Raw genomic sequence first — 17,011 nt, forward strand, 5'->3', positions numbered from 1 at the left:
TGAGTTAGTGTTTGGACCAATTTTATCAGTCCTGTTTTTGTTTTCATTAACACCAGAATACTTCCACAACTTTCTTATTTGGGACAGTTTGTTTGTTTTTTCACTTGTTTCTAATTATGCAAGCAAATAGCTTTGAAGCGGGGCATGGCAGACGGTGCCATGTGCCGTGCCCAGGGCCAAATTCAAGGTCTCTCTGGGGAATGGCGTGAACCAGTCACTTAAAAACCTGTGACTGCTGGGGTGATAAACTCCCCAGAGTTGCCAACTTACTTTCTATAGCTTCCAGATGAAACGCCTGCTGCTCTTCTATAGCCACATTTGTGATTAGGCTTATAGGCTGTCAGAGGATTTGCGATGGGAAGTCCCTCAAATGTTATTAATTTCCCATGTCCACTCTTTAGTAGTTTGTAAAGATAATATTGTCATTCCTCTTTGGAGAAAGTGAAATCTTTAAATTTCATACTCAGTCTAAATCCAGAGAGCTTGCCGGTATGTTGAGAGTTCTAGGGTTTAGCAAAAATCATGGAAGTTGAGAGAAGATCAGGTACTTAGCTGTACTTAGCCTTAGCAGAGCTCACTTGCTCATCTCATAGAGATGATGTTTATTTAAGTTTATTCTTTAGGGGCACCTGGGTGGCTCAGTTGGTTAAGTGTCTGCCTTCGGCTCAGGTCATGATCCCAGAGTCCCCTCTGCGATCCCAGCCTCTCTCTCTAGCTGCTGCTTCCCCTGCTTGTGCGCTCTCTCTCTCGCTCACTGACAAATAAATAAAATCTTTAATAAATAAATAAATAAAAATAAAAAGGCACTTTTACTAGATTTCTAAAAGATATTAATGTTTATGTAAACAGATCCTATTGTATAAATCTAGCAATCCTATTCTCTTAGGTAATAATACTTAAGCTCTGCAATGCTAACCAAATACATAGTTCTGAATCAGCAAACACTGAGAACTCCTACCTGATCTGAATGACAGAGTCCACTTTTTCTCAGGTATCTTTGCGATGTAAGCTGCCTTTCCTTTATCAGTTTTTTTTCCCCTTATATTCCACAATCTGTGTGCCAATAAAGCGTCACTCAATCTTCTCCAGCCTAGTGCCCACAAAATCTCTTGGGAAGAACTGAGCCATCAGGCTTGGTAGAAAGCATCAAGATTTCACTTTCACTGTTGAATCTGGCTAATATGAAAATAACTCTGTCCACTGGAACCTAACTCCAGGGCTGTTGCCACAGTCCCTCTTATGGATGACATTAACTATGGGACTCCTTTGACTCTTCAGTAATCACATTCCTCTGTGTGAGTTTCAAAACACATCATTCTCATATTGAAACCATTCACTCTTTAGTGAAGTGTTAGATCAAGTTCCAGTCAACCTGGTTGATCCACTAATTAGAGACAGAAGATGGATAGAATTTTTACAAAAAGCGTGCAGGGAGAGAAAAGAAAAAGAAAACCAGCAACAGATTTACAAGCTGAGTATAGCTAAGAAGTAGGGCCATACTAACTGAAGTATTTTGAAATGTGTCTGTAATCACCAAAGGCATGGACATTGCGTAGATATATTCAGATTATAGTTCCACTGTCCTCAAGTAGAGGGATTTCCCTGCTTTATTTAGATGCAAAGCTTTCTGTACATTCCCTTATTCTGTATTAAAAGTCAAACAGGAGAGATCTAGTTGTTGAAATTTAAATGAGGATTCAAGGAATTTTCTGAGAATTTTATAACTTCTTCAGTGACATCTGGAGTCAGTCAGAAGTGCAAACCATTAAACAAGTTGATGAGAAAGAGCAAAATCAACTTCTGGTCTTTCATCCAGTTAAAGGAGTACAATGTGTGTGTGTTTTTTTTTTTTTAATACATAAATGCTTACCTGGAAAGGAGAAGTTTCCTGCAGTATCAACAAATTTGTCGGTCATTTGTCCAAATACTATCATCATGAGGGGGAGACCTGATCCGTGAGCTATGGCCATGATGGTGCCCAGGGACATCAATAATTTATCCTGCCAGTCAGAATATCGAAACTAAAAAATAAAAAGAAAGGAAATAAAAGAATACGTTACAGAAAAGAATTTTTCTTTCTCCACAACTAGATGTTCTTTGGATTTTTATTTAAGGTCAGTACTTAAAAAAAAAAAGATTGATTGATTGATTGACTGATTGCTTTTAAAGAGAGAGAGAGCGTGCGAGAGTGAGTGGGGGTGGGGGAGCAGGGCAGAGGGAGAGTGACAGAATCCTTAAGTAGATTCCCCACTGAGTGCAGAGCCCCGCAGGAGCCCGTTATGGGGCTCGATCCCAGGACCCTGAGCTCATGACCTGAGCCAAAACCAAGAGTCAGACACTTCACCAACTGAGCCACCCAGGCGCCTCTAAGGTCAGTACTTTTATTTAAGGTCAGTACTTTATCTAAGGTCAGTAGTTGCAGATAAATGTAATAGGGAAGAAGGAGGATTTCCATCCAAATTCTTGTCAGATTAATTTTATGATTCTTTATTTTATATCCTGTGAAGAAATAATCTGATTCTGTTTCATCAGTATCTTCTTTGGTTGAATGATTACAATATAATCGGAAGGGATAAAAGTTTAGTTCCATTAAGAAATGTGGTTTGATCTTCCAGAGTTCCTTATGTAGTGAGTTAAAACACTAAGTTTCCTAGGAGGAAACACTAAGTACACATAAATGCGCACACACAGCACATCCTTTAAAACAATATTCAAAATATTTCAGAGAGAGAATTACAAATAGGGAGAAAACAGATCTCCTGAGTCTTACGGATAAGTTCTCTTTAAGAGGTTTCAGTTAGCTTTTTAAAAGGCAACTCAGAAGTGAAATGAGAAAACATTAGGGAGTGCCTACATGTGTACTTTAGGAGATGATGCTCCCTGCAGAATCTGGAATGATACGGGAGAATTTGCTGAAGAAGAATTGGGGGGTACAGATGAAGTGGGGGTATTCAGGCTGAGAAGAGCAAGGTGCCTAGAAACTGCATGCAGTGCTCAGGGAACTCCCTGCAGGGGAAATCCTAGAGTGCACAGTGTGGGAACTGACGTTAGAAAGAGGCAGGGGCCCCACCAACCGTCCTAGACTTAGTACTATCACTGTACAGTGTACTTAGTACTATCACTTAGAAGGCGGACACCAGTTGTTACAGTGACATGTACAATGCCCGAGAACTTACCAGCCAATCAATGTCATAGTACTTCAAAGACTTTGTCCCTCGCTGTCTTTTTAGCCCTCTCTCATTTCTCACGTTTTCTTCCCATTTTTGACTGATTATTCTATGGCTTTCTCTGTTGTCTTCTCTCTTCCTCTGCCTTCTAGATTACATCTATCTTCTCTTATATTTCCATCTCTATATCTTTCCCTCTGTCCCTTTTTATTTATTTCGTTTTTTATTTTTATTTTTTATTTTTTTTTAAGATTTTATTTATTTATTTGACAGAGAGAGACACAGCAAGAGAGGGAACACAAGCAGGGGGAGTGGGAGAGGGAGAAGCAGGCTTCCCATGGAGCAGGGATCCCGATGCGGGGCTTGATCCCAGGACCCTGGGATCATGACCTGAGCTGAAGGCAGACGCTTAATGACTTTAAAGATTTTTTATTTATTTGAGAGAGAGAGAGGGAGCACGAGCTGGGGGGAGGAGGGGCAGACGGAGAGGGAGAAGCAGACTCCCTGCTGAGCAGGGAGCCTGATGCAGGGCTCCATCCCAGGACCCTGAGATCATGACCTGAGCTGAAGGCAGATGCTTAATCAACTGAGTCACCCAGGTGTCCCTGTCCTCTCTTTTTAATCTTTTCCCTCTACCCATTTCCCTCACCCCACCCCATTTTGGGGATGAGACGCAGTCACTAGGAGAATGAGTGATGAGTCAGGCTTAGCAGAAGTGGGGTCTTTGAGAGCTGAAGCTGAGTCAAACAGGGTCAACAGGCCAGGGCAGTCTGAGGTCAGACACACTTGGTGGGGAGGAGGGGTGTGCAAACTGTTCTCACAGAGTTCCAGAAGTTCAGTATAGGGAGGCCAAATTCCATCACCAAACATGCAGGGCAAACACGAACACAAGGGTCAGAAGCCAGGCGGGGCCTGGAGCAGAACAAGGGGAGCAGGTATAGTGAAGAGCAAACGGAGAAGCATCCTGAAAGTTGCTAGAAAAGGGACTGGCGTTTCCAAGGTTCATTTTAGTGGCTCTGAGGGAAGGGACATAGAGCACTGGGGTCTACTGGCCACAGTTACAAGCACAGGATCAGGTCATCGTGTCATGTTCTCTTTAGTGAGCATTTACATAAAACTGAGGATCATTTTAAATGCTTTTCATGCTACTTAAATAAAATTTCACTGTCTCTAAGCAAATAAAATTTCACTGTCTCTAAGCTTAAATTTAAAATTATAAACATTTCACAGCAACAGCACAGTTTCCTAAGCAAACTTAGATTCAAGTGATTTTCAACCAAACGATGAATTTCTAATTCTTGTTAGAAATGGTATTGTCCTGAACCTCTTTCAGGACAAAAAAAAAAAAAAAAATCTATTCAGAGGCAGAAAAGATATTTCAATTTAATTTAAATTTTAATGTTTAGGTTCAAATTAAATGCACTAAGTTTCTACCTCAAGTTTTGTGGTGTTTTATTTGCTGAAGGAGGCAGATCTAAAACATGTACATTAAAACTAGATCTAGTTTTACAAACAATTTATTCTCTAAAGCACTACAACAATAAGGGAGAAGAGAATGAATAGGGGCTTTGTAGCGACATGAGAAATGTGCACCAATGTTTGAGACAGGATGTTTTGGTGTCTTTTCATCCATTTATTTACTAAGCTGGAGATTTCAGCTGACATGCTACTTAATACCAACTTCTTTGTTACGGAATACAGGCTGTCATAGTCTGAAACCCATCATACTTACTCAAAGTAGGCAAACACTTTCTTGGCCCGCCTCTCTGAGACATATTACAAATGAAAAACAGATTAGACTTCTTCCAAAACATGTTGGCTTGCTTGTGCCAGCAGAAAAGCACTGACAATTGTGTTAAACATAATCAGAATCTCTAATAGTTACTCCATATGTAATCAATTGTCTTGGAAGTCAAATGTGAAATAGATTTCTTACTTATTTCTAAATTTCTGTAGTTAACAATCACTTTCTTTATATGCAAGCTTATTTTAAGCAAAATTTGGTGGGTGGGTTTGTGTGATAGTGGTGGTGGTAGTGATGGTGAGGGGTGTGTGTGTGTGTGTGTGTGTGTGAAAGAAATGCAGAGGTGTGTTCTCCTGAAATCAGTTAGTTAGTCCTAGCTCTGCTCTGTTTCATAGCCAGCCTACCCCTACCTTTTATCATCTACCTTGAGAATGTGGTTCGTTGACTACAAGAAGCTCCACATCTATTGATTCAAGACACCAAATTTGAATGAAAACAAGAATTATTCATATTTAATATTTCACAGCTTACCAAAGTTAATGGTCCAATCAGGTTCCTCCTCTTTTTTTTCTTGTCTTGGTTGCTGTAAAAAAAATACGTAATTGTTTGAATTTAAAACTGTTACCAAATGTTTCACAATCCATTGAATATAAACTTGAGTAGTTATCACATCCAAGTATTTTTCAAATATAAAACAGGGATATCCACAAATTGTCCAAATTATCTAGTTTAACAAACACTGCAAGGCAATCACCAAGTGGAAAGGTAACTGTCCAAGGTACTACACGGGTATCTGGATGGGAAATGGTCACCTGCCTTGCAGAGCTCATACACAGAAAGAAAACACATAGGTTAATTTCTGCCAAATAATTAAATTCTTCTGTTGCTAAAAAATCTGTATTGACCCAAAAATAAATTCTACTCTTCTGAAGGACTATATGGAGTGGTGTCAGGAAATCCTGTTGGCTCTACATTCACAATATAATTAGAATTCAACAACTACTCATCACTTTCACTGCTATCCCAATAGCCCAGGAGAACTCCTGCCTAGTTTCTCTACTTTCAATTATGCCAACTTCAGTCTGCCCTCAACACAGCATGCAAATAATCATTCCCAAGCTCAAGTCATATCATGCTAGTCCTCTGTTCAAAAAGCCTACAATGGCTCCCATTTTTCTCAGAGTAAAAGCCAAAATTCTTACATTGGATTCTGGCCCCTACACGATATGTCTCTTTGTTACCTCTCTGACCACATTTCTTTTTTTTTTTTTTTTTTAAGATTTTATTTATTCATTTGAGACAGAGAGATACAGAGAGAGAGCATGAGCAGGGGGAGAGGCAGAGGGAGAGGGACAGGAAGAGGGAGAAGCAGACTTCCCACTAAGCCAGAAGCCCCATGCGGGACTCCATCCCAGGACACTGAGATCATGACCTGAGCCAAAGGCAGACGCTTAACCATCTGAGCCACCCAGGCGCCCTCTCTGACCAGACTTCTTACTCCTATTCCTGTTTGCTTTGCTTCAAGCCACCCTGGCCTCTCTGCTGTTGCTATTCTTTGAACACACCAAACACGTTCTCATAGCAGGGTCTTTATATGGTCAGATACCTCTGCCAGGAATGCTGTCCCCTCAGGCACCCACACAGCTCCCTCCTCTCATGTCTTTCCAGTCTTTGCTCAAATACTGCCTTCCCAATAAGACCTATCTTAACCACCCTATTTAAAACTACAGACTACTTCGTCCTTGCACTCCTGATTTCCCTAGCCTCGATTAACATTTCCCATAGCATTCATTATCTTCTAATTGCTGCAGCTTACTTATTTTGCCCAAGTATTCTTTTTTTTTAAGATTTTATTTATGTATTTGAGAGAGAGAGAATGAGAGAGAGAGAGCACGTGCACATGAGAGGGGGGAGGGTCAGAGGCAGAAGCAGACTCCCCGCTGAGCAGGGAGCCCACTGCGGACTCAATCCCGGGACTCCAGGATCATGACCTGAGCCGAAGGCAGCCGCTTAACCAACTGAGCCACCCAGGCGCTCCTGCACAAGTATTCTTTATGTCTGTCCTCCCTACAATAATGTAAACTCCATGAGGATATTTTTTTAATCTAAATGCATTTATTTAGCTTAATTTGTTAATTATTTAGTTTAGGTAGGTGATAAAGTTTTGCTCATAAGACTTGATCCCAAATTATTTAGAACATTTGTTAAAATCAGACAGACATCTGCCACTAAATATGTTCAAAAGAAGGTGCCAAAGGCAATATAGCAGCATGATTGGAACTAGCATATAACTAACTTGCCATTGGCCCTAAATAACTGAAGGGAGATTGACTTCCTTGGAATGAATAACCTTCGGTCTGCCTTTTTTTTTTTTTTTTTAGTAAAAATTAGTCTCAACATATGCTTTCTTAATCCTACAGTCTTAACTTACTATTAACTTTCTGTATTTCTCTTCTGAACTGTTTTCTTGTGTTTCCAATACAAGGCTGTGAACTTCACTTCTGAGAACTCCCTTGGGTTCTGGAGGATTACTGCATTTTTCGGAGAGCTCCTTTGTGCACTCATCAAATGTTCAGCCAGTGCAATACAGAAATAGCCTTCATAAAAATGCCATCTATTTATAGATTCACAGTCAATCCCAGCCTATATTGCCAGCTGATGAAAACCGCATTTTTCCCCCCTCTGGCAGAAATAATACCATCCATCTGTTTTCTAATTCTATTTGGCAAGCTAAATTTTTATGAATGTATACCATGGTACTTAGAAGGAATAGAGCAATATCACTGTAGGAAGACATTAACAGACTAAAATAATTCTTTAAACATCAGGTAGGCATATTTTCACTTGGCTAATCAGGCCCCTTGCAGCTTGAGGACACACTACAGAACCTGATAAATTGGTCCCTCTGGGTGATTACTTGATGACACAGGTCAATTAGTTCTGGGTGGCTGGGCATGAACTCAGAGACCATAAGAGCCTCAGAAACTATTTGAGGCTAAAGGCAAAAATGATTCACTATTCCCACACTGAAAGAGGAAACAAGGACAACACACCACTGACTGGTCGTTTCTGCCCCTACTAAGGCCTGTGAAGTGCACTTAACAAGGGCCCCTGAGAACCAAAGAGAAACCTTGGAGAAAGAGCAAGCAAATGAAGGGCTCAGGTTTTCCCCCTTGCATCTGAACAAACACTGATTTGGAAGCACAGGTTACAGAAGAATGGGGCTCCCTATGGTCCCCCTCTCCACCTCACTGCCCCAAAGGGAGAAATGGGAACCTTCGAGATGCTGGGGGGAGGGGATAACACTGGAGAAAGAGGAATTAACAGGGGGAGGAGGGTTTTTGTTGCTGTTGTTCTTGTTGTTGTTGTTTTGTTTTGTTTTGTTTTTTTGCCTCACTGGTCTTGTTCAAGAAGCGCAACCATCAACAGCAGATGTCTCATGCTCTATTAAAAAGAAAACTCACATGATGTTTATGAAAGTTATCTGTAAAAGTTTTGAGTTATATAATGCAAGGAACGTTACACAGCACAGATATTCATCGAATATGGGCACAAAGTGGGCAAGCGGCACTTTTAAAGGCAGCCTCTTCTTCCTAAGCCTGTTCCAAAAGGAGCCTCTGAGACACTCCTTGAGGCAAGTCAGAACCTTAGGCAAGACCCTCCAGAGAAGCCCCTGACACAAAGGCATCAACAGACTTGCTCCACTTTCCGAAGCCGAATGTGGCCCTGCTGATGGGCGTGTGACGGAAAGCGGTGCCTGCCGGCGAGGTACCTGCTGCTGCCCAGCTCAAAGTCGCCCTCCGCTCTCCTGGGGCGCGGGACAGTTCCGTTCCTTCCCGCCTCACGATCCATCTCGACCTGGGGAGAAACCAACAGCCTCAGGTCCAGGTGCACCCGGCCCAGCTCGGGAGTACAACCAGCCTCCGCACAGCCTCGGGCACACGGTCGCGGGGCCGAGGGGCGCCGGGCGGAGGCCCCGCTGTCCGGGTCTCCCGCGCAGCGGCCCCGGGGTTTCCCGCCGCGGCCCGGAGCACAGGGCCTGACTCACCTCGGACCTCGCGCTCTCTGTCCCAGCCGCCTAGAGCGCGGTGCGCCGCGGCCCAGGGGCCTGGACTTTGCTCGCGGGAGCGTCGCCCCCGCCCCTTACGCGCTCCGCGCCCCGGCGACGCCTCCCGAGGCCTCCGCCGGCCACAGCGCCGGCGCCAGGCAGCCCCCGCCGCCCACCGGGCTTCCTCCGCCGGCCAGGCGCGGGGGAGGGGCCCAGCCGGCCGCCCTCGCCGCCGCCCACCCGGGCGAGCCACCAGGCTGGTGTTCCCGCGGCTCGGTGCTCGGAGAGCCTCCCCTGGCGGGCCACCCGAGCTCAAAAGTGACTGTCACACTCTCTTGGCGCTCAATTTTCTTTTTACACCCGTGCGGGGGGTTGTTTCAGGACCCTCAACAATCATAGGGCGGCCGAGGAGGGAGCACCGGACCTGCCTCCCGCTTAACGCGTCCCCAGGTCGGGTGCTGGGGGCACGGAGCCCAACCATCTCCGGGGACGACCTAGTATCAGCACATCATGCTCCTTGGAGAAGAGAAAGCTATTGGTGCCCTCTTACTACTTAGAGACACAGAACTTTCGGGCTGGAAGGGCTGGTACAGATCACCCTATTAAAACCCGACTTTTTTTTTTTTTTTTTTTTTACAAGAATAAATTGATGCTAGCGAGGCTGAGTCTTGCCTGAGGCTACATCAGCAGGTCCAGAATCCAGTCTCCAGTGCCCTCCCCTGCCTCCCTACTCTGATCTCAGACTTCTCCCTATACAAAATTGTCTCTGCACCTAGGGCCTACTTGAGTCCCCTGTATGGTGTTCCCGTCCCTTCTGATTAATTTCTGGACACCTCTCTGAAAAGAAAGGGGTTAGGGGTTGACTGAAACTATGGCATATTCTCGAATTAGGTGATAGAAATGAATTTACTTAAGTACGTTTTCCTCAAAATAGTTTTCCTCCTTATCCAGTCTACCATCACCATGAGCATTCTCTCTTTTGGATCAACCAGAAGTCTCCCTTTTCAGGAGTCTAACAGGTGGTCAGATCCCTCTTTTAAGATCCTCTGGGAGGAAAGCCATTGGAATTGTTTAGTTTGAAAGAAGGCCTGATGGTAGCTGGAGGACATTATGAAAGTCGGTAGACTATAGGGATGATAGCCTCTTCGGTTTCTAGGCAAGAAGTCTTGGGGGAGTAAAAAGGCAGATACCTGAAGCAGTAGCAAGCTGTTGAACTAAAACCAAAAACCAAACAAACAAAATGCACCCAGTAATGAGATGTGTTTGCCTGTCTGTCTGAGTCAGCTCACAAAGTTGTCCCTGAAAAAGTGCTTATCATGAGTTTTCTGTGTCTCAGAATGGAAGTGAGAATCTAGGACAAGTGAGTGTTGGTGGAGAAAGGAGCCAGGCCAACATGACAGTGTTTCTGTGTTTGCCTGTACTAGGGCCATTTCCAAGGGCTCCTTTTATATTTTTTTGGTAACAATGAAACAACCCTACTTGTGCATCCATCCACTTAGTCACTCATTCAAAGCCCATATTTAGGGTGCCTGGGTGGCTCAGTTGTTAAGTGTCTGCCTTCGGCTCAGGTCATGATCCCAGGGTCCTGGGATCGAGCCCCATGCCGGGCTCTCCCTGCCCGGCAGGGAGCCCGCTTCTCCCTCTCCCTCTGCCTGCAGCTCTCCCTGCGTGTGCTCTCTCTCTGTGTCAAATAAATAAATAAAATCTTAAATAAAAAAAAAAAAGCCCATATTTAAGCCACTGTGATAAGCTGGATTTCTCGATGACACTCAGGCTGTAAGAAATCCTAACTTTCTCTTTGGGGTAGGATTTTGAGATACTTCTCCTTTGTTCTCACTGATATATACAGTTGTCTTTCCACCACTCTGCTAGCTTACTTTTTCCCATTTGTTCCGTTCACTTTATCTTTCTTCTTTAATCTTTTTTTTTTTTTAAGATTTTATTTATTTGACAGAGAGAGACACAGCGAGAGGGGGAACATAAGCAGGGGGAGTGGGAGAGGGAGAAGCAGGCTTCCTGCCGAGCAGGGAACCCAACGTGGGCCTTGACCCCAGGACCCTGGGATCATGACCTGAGCCGAAGGCAGACACTTAACGACTGAGCCACCCAGGCGCCCCTCTTCTTTAATCTTAATTTTTATCTTCTTTTGGATCTATTGAATATTTTTGTTATTTTGGTTTCCTTTCTCTTAGCTTATTAAATATACATTCTCTTATTATCTATTAAATAACCCCTTTCTAAAGATTATAACAGGTATCTTCAACTAACAATTGCTACCTTTTCCTCTGCTACAACAATGCAAAAATCTTCGGACTCTCAAACCTCATTCATCTACCTCTGATTTGTACACCACTGTTGTCATATACTTTAATTTTCTCTATTTATGACCCTTAATGAGAATGTTATTACTTTATAGAGTCAATGTTCACTTATATTTATCTATGTATTTGTCCTTTTCTTGCTCTTTATTTCTTCCTACATCTCAGAGTCACTATCTTGGGTCATTTTCCTTCTACCTGAAGAACAATCTTGTATTTCCTTTAATTGGTGATTAATTTTCTCACTTTTTTTTTCCTGAAAATGTACTCTGCCTTTATTTTGAAAAATGATTGGGAATTTGCCTTATTGGCTATCAAGACCTTTACTATGAAACCATAGCAACTAAGGCAATGTGTTTTAGATAGGGCTAAACAAAATTAAAGTAGAACAGAATCAAGATCTTATAATTGACAGCTAGAACCCTAATCCAGACAGTGTTCTTAGCCACCATGTTAAGAAGGGCAGGGAAGTGGGAGTGGAGAAGATATGTCAAATGTATCAGATGGTTAAACACATTCATCCTCCAATCCATTGATCTCACCACCTTTTTACTGTTCTTGACTTCCCTGATGTACTCTCTTCCTTCATAACCCATCTTGTGAACATCTGCGACCCCCTTGTCCTCTCTTTTTATGGATCTCACTAGGTAAAACCACGATGCTGGCTAATTTAAATGATCCAGCTACAGCAAGGCTACACTATGCTGAAGAACACAGCTGAAGAAAAACACAAAACCATCTGGAAGGTCTCACCATGAAACAAAGTCCATGCCCCTATTTACCACCCGGTCTGATGGTTGCGTTTTATACTATAGATCCCATCCTCGTAAGAATGGTTTTTCTCCCTGTAGCACCGACTTTCCCATCCCAACTGGATCACTCTTGTTGGCACATATAATGCTGTTATTTTTTTCCCTCTTAAAAAAAAAAATCATTCTTGACCCCACTTCTCCTGCCAATTACCATCACATTTCTCTCCTCTCTGTAGCTAGACTTCTTTTTTTTTTTTTTATTTAAATTCAATTAATTAACACATAATATATTATTGGCTTCAGGGGTAGAGGTCAGTGATTCATCAGTCTTATATAATACCCAGTGCTCATTACATCACGTGCCCTCCTAATGCCCATCACCCAGTTACCCCATCCCCACACTCCCCCACCCCTCCAGCAACTTTCAGTTTGTTTCCTATGATTAAGAGTCTCTTATGGTTTGTCTCCCTCTCTGTGCAGCTAGACTTCTTAAAAAAGTTATTTCTATCACTATCTTCATTTCCTGGCCCCCTGCTTTCCCTTAAACCCACTCTAATTAGAAGTTTGACTCTTTTACACCACTAAAACTGCTCTTTTAAGGGACACGGGTAACCGTTATATTGCTAAACCCAAAGGTCAATTCTTTGCCTTCATCTTACTTCACAAATTTAAGCAATTGACAAGTTTATCATTCTCTTTTCCATAATACACTTTCTTCACTTGGATTCCTGGACACCACATATTTCTTGGACTTTGTAATGCTTTACTGGTCACTCTTTCTCAGTCTCCTTTGTCTTCCTCTTTTTTTTTTTTTTTGTTTAATATTTTATTTATTTATTTGAGAGAGCGAGAGAGAGAGCGAGCGAGCACGTGAGCAAGCTGAAGGGAGAGGGACAGGGAGAGAGCCTGAAGCAGACTCCCCACTGAGTGCAGAGCACGAGGTGGGGGGGGGGGTAGGGGTGGGGGCTCCATCTCACAACCCTGAGATCATGACATGAGCCAAAACCAAGAGTTGGCCGCTCAACCAACTGAGCCACCCAGGGGCCCCTGTCTTCCTCTTCTTTCAACTTTTAAACTACCGCTGGAGTGCTCCAAGCCTCCCTGCTTGGACTTCTTCTCTGTCTATTCTCACTCCCTCTGTAATCTCAGCCAGCCTCCTGGCTCTAAATACCACCTGTATCCAACAATTTCTAAACTATTATTTCTAGCCCAGACCTCCCTCTTGGATTCCTGACTCATATATATGACTGTATCTTTGACATCTCTCTTGGGGTGTCTACTGTGCCCAACCTTGACTCCTGATCTTTGCTCCAAGCTGGCCCCTCCAACAGGCTCCTTCTCAGTTGGCAGCTCCAGCCTCCCAGTTGCTCAGCAAAAACCCTGCAGTCATTTTGTCTGCTCGTCTGTCTTCCACACCCCATACTCAGTCTGTCAGGAAATCCTATGGGCTCTATCCTCAAAATATTTCCATAATCTCACCACTTCTCTTTATCCAGTTCTACCACCATGGTACAGGCCCTGTCATCTCTCACCTGAATTACTACAACGGCTTCTTTTTTTCCCCCCCCCCATTTATTTGAGACACACAGAGAGAGATGAAGAGGGAGAGCAGGCGCACAAGTGGGGAGAAGGGTGGAGGGAGAGGGAGAAGCCGACTCCCCGCTCAGCCGGGAGACCAACGTGGGGCTCGATCCCAGGACCCCGAGATCATGGCCAGAGCCAAAGGCAGACGCTTAACCGACTGTGCCGCCCAGGTGCTCCCCCTACAGTAGCTTCTTCTTCTTCTTTTTTTTTTTTTTAAGATTTTATTTATTTATTTGACAGAGAGAGACACAGTGAGAGAGGGAACACAAGCAGGGGGAGTGGGAGAGGGAGAAGCAGGCTTCCCGCCGAGCAGGGAGTCCGATGCGGGGCTCGATCCCAGGACCCCGGGATCATGACCTGAGCCGAAGGCAGACGCTTAACGACTGAGCCAGCCAGGCGCCCCTACAGTAGCTTCTTAACAATCTCTCTGCTGCTGTTGCCCCCTCTTCTTGCCTTTGTCCATTCTCAAAGCAGCAGCCCGAGTGATTCTTCTGAAAAGAGATCATGTCACTCTTCTCACAATTCTCCAGTGATCTCCAACACTCTCAGAGCCATGCCTGCAGTGGCTCACCCTCTCCGTGGTCTCCCTGCCCTCGGTTTCCGTTCCTCCACCCCAGCCACACTGGCTTCTTCCATGTTCCTCAAACAAGAGAGGTAGAGTTCCACCAACTAAGGAACTAGCTATTTCCTCCGCCCCCAATTTGCTTCCCCTAAATATTCACATGACTAACACCCTCACCTTCTACAAGTCTCTTCTCAATTACCACCTTTTCAATGAGACCAACTATGATGTCCCCTTTAAAAACTGTGTTCCGTATCTTCAGGGCTCTCAGTTCCCATTACTCTATTTTGATTCTTATTCCCACAGCATTCATCACTTCTAGTATACTATACAACTCACAGATTTATTAACCTTGTTATTTCTTGTCACCTCAGTGGTATGTAAGACCCACGCGAGTAAGGATTATTCACTGAGCTCTCCAACATTTGCTGCCCACACTTACTATGTGCCAGACTCTGTGCTGGGGTTTGAGGATATAAAGAAAATAGGGCATAGTTCCTGCCCTACAATGGACTGAGAATAAACCAGCACATAAATCATGCAGAAATATATAGTGCCTTATAAAGAACAGAGCCCATCACACACATATATTATCCCATTCGATTATCAAAACAAGAATCATGTTTAAGGTCAACAAGTGAGAAGCTATTCTTAATGTAAAGATTAGAAACTGGGATTGCATGGGACGCCTGGGTGGCTCAGTTGGTTAAGCGGCTGCCTTCGGCCCAGGTCATGATCCCAGGGTCCTGGGATCGAGTCCCACATCGGGCTCCTTGCTCAGCAGGGAGCCTGCTTCTCCCTCTCTCTCCCTCTGCTTGTGCTCTCTCTGTCAAATAAATAAAATCTTTAAAAAAAAAAAAAAAAAAAGAAACTGGGATTGCTGAAGAGTAGGTGAATTTCCACGTGGCTTGGACACAATGGCATTAGGACTCCAACCCCGGCCATGTGACCCCAGCTGCCCCTTCAGTATCTCTAGGGAAGACTACTGCCCGCCAGAGGCCATGCCTACCTATAGTTCTAGTCTCCGCAGCACTAGGAGGCTTATTAAATGTGTATTGAATAGATCAATATTTTAAAGTTATAGCATAAAAGAGTATAAAAAAAAGTTTCCTATAAGTAAGAGACAAAAGGAAGAACAAATGCCATCTACCAACATACATTAAAATATATATGTAATATGATAATATGTAATATTTATATAATACAATAATGTTATAATATTTTATTTTATCTTTAAATACAAATTAATTTGCAACAGTTTTCCCTGAAGAGACTATGATGGACTCAGCTCCTTCTCCAGTTGACCTTGAGCTTGACCATAATATGCTTTGTGGGTTTTCCCTCATCTACACTGTATTTGTGGCAAAAAACCCTGACCTTTCATCTCTGAAGATGGTTAGATACTATCTTCAACTACTATATTTGCATGTGGCCACACTTACCAGTACTGTTTCCAAACTGCCTGCCACCAGGACTTTTCAACCTATGCCTAACTTTTCCATCTTCTTCTCAGAGTTTATAGACTGATTGCCCCTGTCTTTACCTTCTCCAAACTATGCTACCTCTTGCACTTTTCTCCAAAAAATTTTCTTAAAAACCTTTTCATCACTTGAAAAACAAAACGAAAATCCCTCTCCACTTCTGACCTAGCTTTCTCCTAAAAAAAATTTGCTTTTGATCTCAGTCTTCTTTTGTTCATTATACAATTCACCTAACTAATTTGGCTCGGCACATTGGAAGGCATTCATAGGATGATGAAGATAAGGGTGGTTCCAATTCAGCTCTCTCTTTCCCAATGAACTCTTCCTTACACCCTCTCAAACCAGGGTGGACTTACAAAGGTACCATGACAGACCTTCGAGAAGCAGTTGGGAAGAGTTTGCTACAAATCACAGTGATATCATTTCTGTCAGCATAGAGTAATGGTGCACATTGAGAGTTCCAAGGTCACATTGCCTAATGGAATTTTTGTGCTCTGTGAGGGTTAGGGGAATGATTAGGTGGACAGGAATGGCTGCAAGGTGCCAAGGTTAGAGATGAAATGAATAAGCAGGAGACAGGGTTACTATGCTTTAGGTCATTTATGTTGACCTACTCCTAAGGTTATTACAAAACCGTACCTTTTCAAAAGATTGCACTTTACTTTTCTACAGATTCAGATATTTGCTAATATTGAAGTGTCCATAAAATAATATAACAAAAAGGAACAGTAACCTCAAGTTTGCATTTGATACCAGTTTTCAATTACTCACTGCACTCTTTCCTAGCCTTAAAATGATGGCTTCCTAAGGGTTCTTCAACCATTGAAAGGGTGTTGTAAAATGTTCAGAAATCCTATCGAAGCAAAATTAACTTGGGTTTGCAATCATGTGTAAATCACTTTTGGAGCTCTACTAATATCAGATGGAATCTAAGATTGTATTCACCCACTCCTTTGCTCTGGTTTTTAAAAACTTTTTATTTTGAGATATTTATAGAGCCACATGCAGTTGTAAGAATAACGCAGAGAGATCTCCTGTACCCTCCCCAGTTGTAATATATTGTATTTTTGTGTCAAAATTCATAAGGAATATTGGTCTGTAGTTTTCCTCCCTCCCTCCCTCCCACCCTCCCTTCCTTCCTCCCATCTGTCTGTCTTTGGTATTAGTATCAAGGCAATACTAGTTTCATAAAATGAATTGGGAAGCATTCCCTCCACTTCTATTTTCTGGAAGAGACTGTGGGTTACCTCAACATTTTTTAAACTCCCATTTTGTATGGTTCTGAGTATTACACAGCACATATGCATAATTTACCACAATCTACTGTTACCGCATTTTACTTGCTTGAGTGAAAT

General features: G+C 43.0%; 1 protein-coding gene across 4 annotated transcripts in view; it reads right to left on the reverse strand.

The window, feature by feature from the left end:
- The window catches only part of ABCB4 (ATP binding cassette subfamily B member 4), a 71,222-nt gene extending 62,125 nt beyond the window's left edge, over positions 1–9,097 (reverse strand). For 2 of the 4 annotated variants that reach the window (XM_036080924.2, XM_036080859.2), the window contains exons 1-4: positions 8,960–9,097; positions 8,684–8,769; positions 5,443–5,494; positions 1,871–2,021 (exon numbers count right to left, since the gene is read on the reverse strand). In XM_036080924.2, coding sequence (XP_035936817.1) covers positions 1,871–2,021; positions 5,443–5,494; positions 8,684–8,763 — 283 coding nt within the window. In that variant the 5' untranslated portion in view covers positions 8,764–8,769; positions 8,960–9,097. Of the gene's footprint in view, positions 1–1,870; positions 2,022–5,442; positions 5,495–8,683; positions 8,770–8,959 lie in introns of those variants that run through there. The other 2 variants (XM_036081186.2, XM_036081123.2) reach the window with 1 other exon arrangement.
- Between the last annotated feature and the right edge of the window lie 7,914 nt (positions 9,098–17,011).

Source organism: Halichoerus grypus, chromosome 12 (genome assembly GCF_964656455.1).
Source record: "Halichoerus grypus chromosome 12, mHalGry1.hap1.1, whole genome shotgun sequence".
In the NCBI taxonomy this organism is placed as follows: Eukaryota; Metazoa; Chordata; class Mammalia; order Carnivora; family Phocidae; genus Halichoerus; species Halichoerus grypus.